Source organism: Plectropomus leopardus, chromosome 1 (genome assembly GCF_026936395.1).
Source record: "Plectropomus leopardus strain MGB_pleo_1.0 chromosome 1, ASM2693639v1, whole genome shotgun sequence".
NCBI classification, from domain to species: Eukaryota; Metazoa; Chordata; class Actinopteri; order Perciformes; family Serranidae; genus Plectropomus; species Plectropomus leopardus.
Window position 1 is genome coordinate 13,367,484 of NC_142176.1, and position 12,356 is coordinate 13,379,839.

General features: G+C 40.6%; 1 protein-coding gene across 4 annotated transcripts in view; it reads left to right on the forward strand.

Annotated features, from left to right (window-relative positions):
- scml2 (Scm polycomb group protein like 2) overlaps positions 1-12,356 on the forward strand; it is a 29,054-nt gene that overhangs the window by 14,209 nt on the left and 2,489 nt on the right. For 2 of the 4 annotated variants that reach the window (XM_042492433.2, XM_088075857.1), the window contains 6 exons: positions 8,006-8,322; positions 8,637-8,766; positions 8,912-9,118; positions 10,230-10,403; positions 11,247-11,462; positions 12,100-12,254. In XM_042492433.2, the coding sequence (XP_042348367.1) occupies positions 8,006-8,322; positions 8,637-8,766; positions 8,912-9,118; positions 10,230-10,403; positions 11,247-11,462; positions 12,100-12,254 (1,199 nt within the window). The remainder of the gene's footprint in view (positions 1-8,005; positions 8,323-8,636; positions 8,767-8,911; positions 9,119-10,229; positions 10,404-11,246; positions 11,463-12,099; positions 12,255-12,356) is intronic. The other 2 variants (XM_088075863.1, XM_042492444.2) reach the window with 2 other exon arrangements.

Here is a 12,356-nt window from a genome sequence, read left to right on the forward strand (position 1 = left end):
TTGATGGGTGTAGTTTGATAGTAAGAAGATAGATCCCTACATGTCACTGCTGTGGATTATCATGATTATCATGAGTAACCAGGTCATAATCTCTTTACTTATTAAGTCTCCCTTAATAAGTGACTAACTTGGAATAGTGTTTGAGCGCAGCTTAGGAGGAAATGACAGTAATAACTGGTGGCGTGTAATTGTATCTGGCCAGTTAAGGAGCTGAAATTACTGCATTCACCTGGGTGTTGTGTTCCCATCAAAGTCGACTGGAGCCAGAGGCGATAAATATTGTGTCTACTGCAGAGTTATTTGACCCAGGTGTCACTACCTATTGTGTTAGCAGGTTTTTTGTGCAGTGGGAATGAGGCTTAATGAATATTGCTATATGTATTTTTGATTTTGGGTGAAATATCCCTTTACAGCTTAAAGAAATTAGCTACCCCTATCCCCAGTCGGACCTAGGTTTCCAAGGCAAGAACCAGTGACCCATTCTGGCAAGTGGCACCAAATTACAAAAACCAAAAACGAAGACATGGCTCATAATATGTGGTTGTGTGACAAAATTGTGCCGTAGTGGTAAGGAAGGAAAGAGCACAGTAACCTGTTCTTAAGAAACTGTCCTGAGCCTGAGTGATGGGTTAGGAGAAGCACTGCATCCTGCGACATTAGGAAGCTGCAGCAGCTCAGCTCTCCCGCAGGTCTGCAGTGCAGTGAGGGTTTGTGCCACTGAAAGTTTTTGTATTGTTTTACTCTTCACTGATTTTTCTCAGTGAAATGTCCTTACAATTGTGGAAATCTTCCAGAAGACAATGATTTTCTGCTGGATTAAAAGGAGCAGAGAGGTTTGATCTGGTCAGCCATGTTTTTTTTCGTTTGATTTAGGCTTAATTTACCCAAATTTTATAGAAAATTAGTCTGACTGCAGTTTTGAACTAGGTAGCTTTGTTCAGAGGATTTGTTGAGAAATCTGTCTGAAGTCTGACTAGTTCAATTCAAGCCAAAGTCTATCTTTGTGAAACCAGGTCCCGTGCTGGTTGTGTGCGAGTGCAGTTTGGAGGGAAAAAGCAGGACAATTACCAATTACCAGCCAGCTATGTTTGTATGGGAGTAAGTGAATAAGTATGACTTGGCTGAGGTGTTAATGAGCTGATAATTAGCTGTATATGTGAGAGAAGGAGTGAGAGACTCTGTAATTGCGATCGTATTTAACAATTCTAATTAGCTTTCATCAAAATTGTCCTGTTGTGACCCTGCTACAGAGGATGCCAAGATTGGGTGTCTAATTATTTTCCCTTTTTTGTACAGTATCATGCAAAACAGTTTTTTTGTTTCTTTATTTTACATTTTTTTTGATACATCTTTGTCTGTGCTTGTTGTTAATAAACTGGGTCAGAATGCAGAATAGTGCATTCTGAATAATGCATAGAATAATAAAGCATGTCTGTATTTTAGCAGATACAGACACATGGTAGTTGTTTTTTTTTCTATATTTAAGCAAAAATGACCTTGAGGAAATGCATTTAATTTTCTAAATAACTGATTCATGTAAACAGAAACCAATGCATTTTTATTTTATTTTATTTTTATTTTATTTTTTGCTAATTTGCAACACCTGTCCACGGGAGGCTGTTAAAACACATCAAAAAGAAAAGAAAATACATCCAAATATCCATACACAGAACTACATCCACATACAGTTCAAAATTACATTTTTCAAAATTATCATGTGTATAGATTTATTGCTGCCTTTTAGTATAACTTTATAGCTCTTTTATTTTGAAACCAACAACCCGTAGTACATTTTGGCCATCATAGACTTACAAAAAAAGCCAGAAATTCTCAGTAGATCTCCTGAAAAGAGTGGACTTTAATATTCACTATAAATGCAGGAGTAGTGTCCAATAACTGTATATCTATAAGACATGTCTCTCTAAGAAACACCATGCTGCACACGCTTATTTAAAATAGTTTCTTTCTTGAATCAGCAAAGTTTTTGCTCCCATTGGTGTGGTCAGAAGCAGATATCTGTGACTGAAGGGACTTTTCCCATGCAGGCTTCCTCTGACTTCTCTGCTCCACATTGTTCCAGAGTCCGGCTGATATCCGACTGGGTAACTGTTTCCTGACGCTGGACCTGGCCATCATTCATCAGAGAATGTCTGAATAGGCTAGGGTTACACTGAGGGGGCACCTCCTTGTGGGCTGTGCATGTATGTGTGTGTGTGTGTGTGTGTGGTGTGTGTGTGTGTGTGTGGTGTGTGTGTGTGTGTGTGTGTGTGTGTGTGTGTGTGTGTGTGTAGATGTTGAGGGAATGCTTGCATATGTGTGCACCAACTCCAGGAGTTTGCCCCTTTTCAACCCATTTCAATCAGGACTCTTCTGATCCAGTTTAACCTTTTACCTCCTCCCATCCCCCACTCGGAGCCCCACCGTTAACCCCTCTCCCCGTCACCCCCCCCCCTCCCTCAGAGGCTTGCTGAGAAGCAGGTGACTGATGTAGACTGTCGATATGGCCTACAGATAACATGAATAAAGAGCTCAACTCCCTCCCTCTGCCTCCCACAACCCCCACCACACCCACCCACCCACTCTTCTTTCCTTCACTCTCCCCCTCCCCCGTCACTATGCAAATCTAAACACCCCCCTCCTCCTCCTCCTCCTGCCCATTCATTGGGAGGGAAGCTTTGCAGCGGCTTCATCCAGCAGCAGAAGCAGCAGCGTGGGCTTTGTTGTGGACTACTACCGGAAAATAGAGACGGGGCAGAGACAACTGAGAAAGCAGCTGATAGAGAAACAGAAAACAGACAATGAAGTGCAGATGAGGAGATTTTTAAAGAGGAAGTTAGAGGGGAAACACAACAACAGCTGAAAGAGAAAGAGAAAGAGTTGCTTCTAATAAGAGAGAACCAGTTAGCAGCTGTACTCAGTGACTAGGATTGTTACGGGCTCTCATGTCACTAGTGCTGCCTCCACTACTACTATTAATACTACTGATACTACTACAAAAGCCACAGCTGAAGCAGCGAAGTTTTGCTTTTTTTGGTCAAGATTTTCTGGTGAGTTTCAAACATTTACCAAGTTGTTGTTTTTTTCTCTCTTTTTCATAAATTTAACGAAAGTTTCACACTTCATTTTTTCAGTATTTTACCTGGATTCTACTTTTTAAGGATGCTTTATGAGAAGATCTGCCAGATGCAGTATATTGAAATAAATTGTTGGTACATTTATGTAGCAACAACACATTCCATGAGACTAGATTTTCTGTAGAAGTATCTATGTACATTTGTTTTTTAATATGAGAGATTTCTTTCCACCAAAACTTCCCTAAAATGTATCAAATCAACATCTATCAATACTGCACTCATTCAGATTATTTATTCAATGACTAATTCAGGAAGTGGTAGTAGTGGTGGTGGTTTTGGAAAAATGTTGCTTGTTTAGATTGAACAATTCTGTTCCTGCATGGCTGCAATTATTTACTAAAAAAATGATACTTGCCTTTGTGTTATTGTCTTGGTAAAACTTAAAAAGAGGGAAGTGAAAGTTAAATCTGCTGTTGAGATTAAAACTGCACGTTGTCTCAGATTTGAAGCAGGTTCCCGCTCTGGTGTTAATGATTAAAGCTGCAGTTTAACACTGTTTTCTTTGTTTAGCACGAAGACTTTTGACTTGCATTCAGTCAAATACACAGTAAGAGACTAGTTGCTTTTGCTACTGCAAACTGCAGATTAGACAGTATTGCTGGTTGTGATAAAGTTTGGAGCTCCATGTGTTTTTGATCATGTGTTTTTGTTATAAAGCATCGGGAATTAGTTTGCAAAAGGCTTGGGCACGGATTAGTGGATATCAAGTATTTTCAGGAAACTCATTCTATGTACTCGTTTTTTTTTCTCACGTGAACTTATACTGTCAGTTCAGAGGTGGACATCTGCGAAAGTCAGTAGAGCGGTAGTGATTTTATTTAAAGGCTGGTGTGTCGTGCTGAAAAGTGTGTACAGGAAGACATTGCTGTGTTTATACTCTCTGCCTTGAAGCTATTTAAGTGACTTCCCCTTCTCTGCACACACACACACACACACACACACACACACACCTGAATCTGCAGTTCGTTATAGTTTCATACTGCTTCAAGGAACCTGTCTGTCTGTGTGTGTGTGTGTGTGTGTGTGTGTGTGTGTGTGTGTGCATGAACGGACTGTTTGCTGTGAGGGTGCTCAGCATGCATGAGAGTGTAGGGGGGGGGCTGGTTGTAATTAGATGAGGGGCAACTCTGTGAAGCCCCTCCCCCACCCCCCAGACAGCAGACACACTTCTCAGCGACCTGGTTCTCATACGTGCACGTACACTCACACACTCTCACAGACACTCGCAAATGCACACGTTTCCTCGGGCTGCGGCTTACACAGGTCAACGGGTCGACTTGGAATTACATAGTCATGATCAGTACCATATGTCTGTTTTGTTTCACTGTGTGCATGCTGGGGATGCCATGCTAAAAATGTTTTGTAGCTTCTTGTTAGAACTAAGAAAATTTTTTATCTGAATTTGGCAGATTTTGATTTGTACAATGTCATACTCTTGTTTATCCTCTTGATTTTGCTTATTTTAGCCAGTTAACTGCAAAACACGTTTTATATCACATCTAAACATGCTGCACCTTTTCTGGCACACCAGGCAGCCATATGATACTAGTGATTTTGACACAGTACAGAAATGAATGGAAACCAACAGCTGCCAAGAACAGGAGGGAAAAAAATCCATATAAAGTATTGAATATAGACACTATTGATTCTAGGGCATAACTTAAGACATGCCATACAACCTGTTCTCATCCCAGGTCGACATATACCCCAAATTTTCTCGCCCCTTGGCATCTCATAGTGGCACACAGGCCACACAGCTTAAACACATTGTTATATGTGATAAATTTCCAAACGGTCGCAGTTAGGTTTAGAGAAAGGATCATGATTTGAGTTCAAATAAGTACATTTGTAATGTAAAGCTGTCACGGTGCATGAAGGTCATATGTAAACTTCATAACATTATATATATATATATATATATATATATATATATATATATATATATATATATATATATATATATATATATATATATATATATATATATATATATATAACATTACATATATATTCATAACAAAATTTACTTTTATTTTCACATTTGACAGTTTTGTTTTGTTTGATGCATCGACCATACCATTATCCTTCTTCACGCGGACTCTCTTTGTCTTTATGCTATATCAGTTGGTCTCAGTATCAAGTATTGCTGCCGATGTGTTTATATTGGAGTTAGGTGATCATCACGGTGCATCTCATACAGACATCAATGGTTTTCTTTGGTGTCCATATTTCATACTGAAGGGTGGGACAAAGCAGCCCCCTTGGACGCTCTGGGAACGGCTGAGCAATTGGAAATTTTGGCTCTAGGAAATCGTGATCCCAAATTTTATTTATTTTTTATTTATTTTAATCAAGAAAGTAATAGGCAGATATATTAATAATAGTGATAGAATGTACATAACTTGTAGTTAAGAATCTAAACTTTAATAAGCAGCCTTCCAGTTGTTGGTCATTCATGAAGTGCAGCCAGAAACTGTACAGTCCAACAGTGTTTTAACTGAAATGAAAGTGGAAGAAGTTTACATGGATACCAAATGTAGGCTATATTTTGGGGAAACGGTTTATAAAATGATGCAGAAAACATGTAGTATATCCATTTGATTAAAAAAGAGAGACTTGGGTTTGACTATTTCTCTCAGAGTTGCTTCAATGAAGAGCTTGAACAAATGGATACAGAATATATGTGATACTGTCAGACAGTGTGAAATGAAATGCATTCATAAGCCGATCTTCTTGAAAGTTGTAGTAAAAAATGCAAAGGTGATTAGACTATTTTAAAAATGCATGAGATGATAAACTGGTGACATTAATCACCAATATGGAAATGGCACGTGTTGCTTTGGTGGCTGTCACATAATGTGAATGGATTAGATTTTTCTTTTTTACAGCAGGAGGAGATCAGCGAGGGCCCCCCAACTTAGATTTCCCTTGGTGACTTTAAACCTGCTGATACTGATTGGTACCCTGCAAACAAATTTTGATCTGCCTTTGTAGGGCTTATGGCTTCTAGCTCACCGTGAATAAGCGTGCCACTGTGCGCACAGGTTGGTATTTCTGCTCCTCTGTGAACACGCTTTGTGTGACCGCCCCTGGTGAGCGAGAGAGACCTCGCCCTCTGAAACAAAACACTGCTCTATTCTACGCCTACTTTGACTCATTTCCCAATTAAGCAGCTTTCAGGGTGCCCAGGCTGGCCCCTCAGAGAATACTGTAAACCTTCCATAGTCTCTGCATATCGCCTCAGTCAAGGAGCCTCTAATGAAAGCCTCGGCCCCATGAGAGCCTCCACATGCTCTCTCAGTTCCCTCTCACTAAGAAATACGTTTATTTTGAAATTGGAGATGCTTATCTTTCTCTTTCCCTCTTGTTCTTTCTCTCTCATTTGGCCTTTCTTTCTTTCACACATCCACTGTGATAATTATGCGATCATATCACAGAGTCACACTCAGGGCTAATGAAGACAGAAGGGGGTGGTGGTGCAACTGCTTTATGTGTTTTTTCTTTCTTACAAAAGCCATTTTCTTTTTTTCTCACTTTATTGTCGCTTTCTTTATATTCCAACACCTAAGCTGATTGGCAATTTGTAATTATATTTTTTTGAGGAAAGACTTAAAAGTTAGGGGTGTCTGTGATCCACAGAGACCCATCAAGAAGATTGCTGAATTTTTGGGGGGTCATTTTTCCATTCTTTTATTTGTATAGTGGACAGCAGTATAGGGAGGAATGGCACACAGAAAAGCCAGATTTAAACCTGGGAAATTATGATTACACAATCAGTGTCCCAAAACCCCTAGACCACCAAGAGATGTCCCAGGATGGGACAGTGTTTTGTATGTTGTATATGTATGTGTATATATGTACATGTTGTATGTTAATTTTAAGTGTAGCTAATAATAATAATAATAATAATAATACTTCTTCTTCTTCTTCTTCTTCTTCTTCTTATTATTATTATTATTATTATTATTATTATTATTATTATTATTATTATTATTGTAAATATATTTAATTGTATTTCTTTAAAAATATCCACAAAATGGTTATTTATTAAAAATATTTAGTTACACTTAATATTATTATTTCTTTCCCCAGTCAGTACATGCCGCAATCAAAGGTCTTTCATAACCAAATTCAAAATAGTCTTTTAAGATATTAGGGTATGCTAAGTGTTTATGTTAAAAAGAAAAGTATAAGCTTTAAATCCAAATTTGACATCAGCCTCAAGAATCCACTATCTAGAGTAGTGAAGAGAAAACAGTTAAAGTCAGATCACCATAATCACTATTTTTGTCATGTTGCTGGAAGCAGAAGGTTTTAGGAATCATCGAGCAGGCAGGTCTCTGGGGGTTCGTGACTTGTGACTCTGATTTCAGCAGAGGGAGGGGCGAAACACAAAGGACCTGCCAATCTCAGGGGACTCTGCAAAATCAAAACAAATCTCCTCTGCAGGATCTCTCAGTGGTTCTTTTTCCCCTCTGTCTTTTGTCTTTCTTCCCGAAATCCTCCTTCCTTTATGGAAAAACTGGGCAAACACTGTCGTTAGGGTTAAAATGTGACATTTCTAATTATGCAGACCATGCCTCCCCTCAAGGACGCACAGCAAAGTTGATTCTGTGCACATGTCTTTGTTTGAAGCCTCTGTGTGTGGACGGGGCAAAGCTTAGTTTGTGTGCTTGCACGATGACATTTTCTGCTACAGATTTATTCACTTAAAAATAACCAAATGAATGTCTTGTTATCTGCCTCTCTGATCATCTTTGGTGCAAAGTAACCCAACATGAGAATAAAAAATGAATGTATTTTTTAATCTTCCTTATCCTTTTCTTTCTGTCTCTCTTTTTCTTCCTCCCATATCCCTTTTTTTTCCACAGTTACTCTCCCTGGTGCACTCCTTGCTCCTGTGTCTTCCTCCTCAGCCTCCCTCACTACCCGTCGCTCCTCTTCCAACTCCTCCTCCTCCATGCAGACCTCATATCGACTGCCCAACCCCTTGCCACCCCTCCCTGTGCGCAAGGGTGTCCGAGGTCGTCGTCCAAAATCCCAGACGATTGCTTTGTTGAAGGCAGCGGCAGAGGCTGCAGCGGCAGCAGCAGTAAATGGAGCATCACAGAGCCCCGCCAGAACGAGCACTGAGACTCAACTGGCCCCCAGACCACACAAGAAGAGAGGGCCTAAGCCTAGGAGCAAGGTGAGATGTCACAAGAGTTGTAATCTGTTACGCTGCGGTCCAGTGACCCTGTCATTTTATTATGGCAGAAGTGATTTTGATAAAGAGGAGAAAAGGTCAGAGGTGGACCGTTTAAGAAAAAGCAGACATTGAGGATGTTTATTTGCATTAAATGAGGAGAACAGATTTGCTGTAAAAACTGCTGCATGTGCTGTAGTGCAGTTCATGTGTAGCAGTGAAAGAGTTAAAGTCCGCCTTTACTAAATCATTAACCAACAGCCTCTGTAGGTTACAGAGAGTTAATGATAAAGGGTTTGTTTGTTTTCATGCTCCAGAAGAAGCCTCGGGTGGTGCAGTCACTGGGGACACCTGCCGTCACAGTTCCACCTCCAGAGACCAGACTGAGCTCCGGACACGTCTCAGCTGACAGCAACCATAGCAACAGCTCAAATGTAGTTTGCACAGGTAAATTGGTTAACAGATACAACTGATGCCTGAATGTGCAGTCGAGGATATATGGTTGGTTTCAGCGTCAAAGATCAGAACAGAAAGAATGCAACAGTGTTTGTTTTCGGTTAATTTTCTCCATCCTCTCTTTGTGTCATTCCAGTGTGTGTCTATGTGAACAAGCACGGTAACTATGGCCCACATCTCGACAGAAAACTAGTGCAGCAGCTCCCAGACCACTTCGGTCCGGCTCCAGTCAACGCAGTGCTTCAGCAGGCTGTGCAGGCCTGCGTGGACTGTACGTACCAGCCGTCTGTGATGCTGTCGTTCCTACAGAGCCAGTCCCACACAGGAGGAGAGGTTATCAGAGGTAACTGCAGTGAACGTAAACTGAAATAAAAACAAATAGGGAAGAAAAGCAAAAACAAACAATAAAAAACAAGGAAATGACCTGGAAAAATGTGTGAAAATCATTCTGTAAAATATTTTCAAATATATTATTAAAATAATTATAGATATTGGATATTTCTCCCTAGAAAACTAAACTACTTGAGAGTTGGCGCTGGGGCTTTTGTGCGACTGTGTAGAGTTTCTATGAAGTGCAGTGGAGTTTGATTCAACTAGCACATGTAAAACATGGCTAAATAGCAACAAAAGTACAAAATTTAGCTTTATTATAACTCACATGGTTAACAGATAAATCGAGCAGAAGTATATATGTCGCTTCAGCCAGCTTTAGAGTTGCTGGAGGGCAGATTTTGTTACTTTTGGACAAAGCTAGACCAGCTGTTTTCACCTGGTCCCAGTCTTCATGCCAAGCTAGGCTAACCAGCTGCTAGTAGCCTCATATTTGCCTCACAAACCAGAAAGTCTATCTCCTAATCTCTTGGAAGGGAAGCAAATGTTGAACTATTGCTTCAAAGGTCGCTTCTTGAAAAGCAGTACTGGATAAATTTTCAAGTATTTCAAATGCCATAAAGCCCAGATAAGCAATCAGCCAGGTGAAATTGGTTTAAGCACACACTCATGGGTCATGCATGTTGCATGTGTGTGTGTGTGTGTGTGTGTTTGCAGTGAAAGAGAGGAGGAATAAAAGACAGTGCCTGTGGCAGCAACTGATGTGAGCACTGCGTCTGTAATCAGATATGACATGTGCGTCTAACCTGGTTTGGGATGCTGGGATTGGGTCTCCCCTGGGGGTGGGAAGGTCTGTGGGTGAGTTTGGGTGAGGAGGAGGGGGGGTTAATTTGTGGATTTGTGAAGGCTTGGCTTGGGTGGGGGGATGTAGCGCAGTGTGTGATAGGGTGAAAAGGTGGGTTTGTGCTTATAAAGGGAGGGTGGTACCCCTAAACCATCTGCTGTTTTTCTTAAGCTGTGAATGCATACTGTGTGTGTGTGTGTGTGTGTGTGTGTGTGTGTGTGTGTGTGTGTGTGAACATACAGCTCACAGACTAATAGCTCGTTTGTGTTGTACCCCCCAGTACGGTCAGAGCATGGTATCCGCTACGTGAAGCTGCCCTCCGCCTCCAGTGCGTCTTCTGTGCTGCGGTTCCTGGAGAACATGTGCCAACATCTAGAGAGCGACAGTCTGTTCAGCTCGCAGCCGTTCAGCTCCTTCAACAACAACACACGCTTCTACAACAGGACCAAGTCAGGTGGGACAATGTGTCAACGGAGTAATTGTAACAGGAGAAAAATATTAGAGGTCACTATTCATTAAACAAATCCAGTGTCATTGCTAATAGTGTTTATCCTATTTATACATTTGTTCCAAACAAATCAGTGACCCATAAACTGTAGGAAACCCCTGGATGTACTGTAGTTTCTGTAATGTTAAACGTTGGAGTGTTGTTTACTGTTTACCTAAACAGATGGAAGCCTGATGGGGGCGGAGGTAGCAAAAGTAAGCAGCAATCATCATGGCTGACTGTGATGGGTTGAGACCCCAGTCAATCAAGCATGCATGCTGCCAGCCTTTATATTAATATTATTTATTAATATATGTTCAGCCAGTCAATTTTTAAATTCAGACCAAAGATGCAAAAAAAAGTTGTAACATGAATTATTTTAAAACTTTGAAGGCAGAGATTTGGTGTTTGGATTCATCAGCAGATAATGGACTACATCTGTATAGCGCTTTTCGAGTCTTTCAACCACTCAAAGCGCTTGCACATTATATGTGGCATTCACCCATTCACATGCACATTTACACACTGGTGGCTGCGTGCATGGTGCCACCCGCTACTCAGTAACCATCTATACACACTCACACTCTGATAGCACAGCATCAGGAGTTTGTCAGTAATGTCTTTTATGTTTACTGTTTACCGCCATCATATGACCTCTTTCCTTTTTGAGTAAATCTCCTCCTAAGTCTTTCCTTATTCAGTCAGTCACTTTATGGCTGTGTGCGTAGTCCAGAACTGTGCTGCAGTTCTTGTTTTATGTGTGTGTTCTCATGGTCCTGACAGTATCTCTCTCACCCTCTCTTCAAACAGAACCACTGTCCCACACTGAGAACGGCCTGTCCAAGGACGATTCCAAAAAGGATCCTGCTCCCAGCACGCGCCCCCCTCACGCTGCTTCAGACTACAGAGCAGCAAAGAAGGAGCGGCCATATTACTCTGGACACGCAAACACGCCGCCACCCCTACGACGCGTGAGCTCCAACCCGACAGAACTCAGCCCGGTGTGTCCACCCAGACGAGTGGAAGGTAGGGTTAAACACACATATACAGATTTAATTTTATTTATTCGTCAAGAAATATTACTTTCTACATTGGCAAATATCCTTAAGTTTGTATCCTGAAATTGTATTATTTTAAATTATGTCTAAATAAGGGATAATAGGGATCAATAGTAGTACTTTTAATTAATTAACATGGGATCCCCCACTCCTTCAGTTTAATTTGGCCTAAATTTTTCAACTTTAAGACATTTTTAACCCAAAACCACCATTTCACATCCAAACTTAAAGTTCTTTACATATTACACAGGTAAAAGCACAAAAGACAAATGATCAAAACAATTTTTAAAAATGCAACCAAAAGCACACAGAGTAAAACAAAACAAGGTGAATAAGCAAAAGGACATAGCATAAAAACAATACAGCAAATCTGATATAAAATTGATTAAAAAAGAAATGTTGAACAGGTAGGTTTTTGGCCTGGATTTGAAAGTGATCAACATCGTCTCCAGTCTAAGGTCTTCTGGTGCAGAAGCTAAAGACAGCTCCAAGTTTTGTTTCTGAAAACAAGCTGAAATCCTGAATGCGACCTCAGTTTTGTCCTCATTTAACGAGAAAAAATTTGTAAGTACGATTTTATTTTTCTTGTCTCTCACACTTTACAGCAGCGAGCTCAACAACAGGCCCAGACCACGTGAAACAGGACAAGGAGGGTTCAGGAAACGATGCTTCAGCCTGGTCAGTTGATGAGGTCATGCGGTTTGTCCAAGAAGCTGATCCACAAACTCTCGGCCCGCATGTCGAACTGTTTAGGAAACATGTGAGTATTGTATTGAGCTTATTGTGAACTGTCTTCTTTCTTTTGTTTAAAGTTGACACATTCGCCAGCGAAAGTGATGTTAAAATATTTGCATTCTTTTGC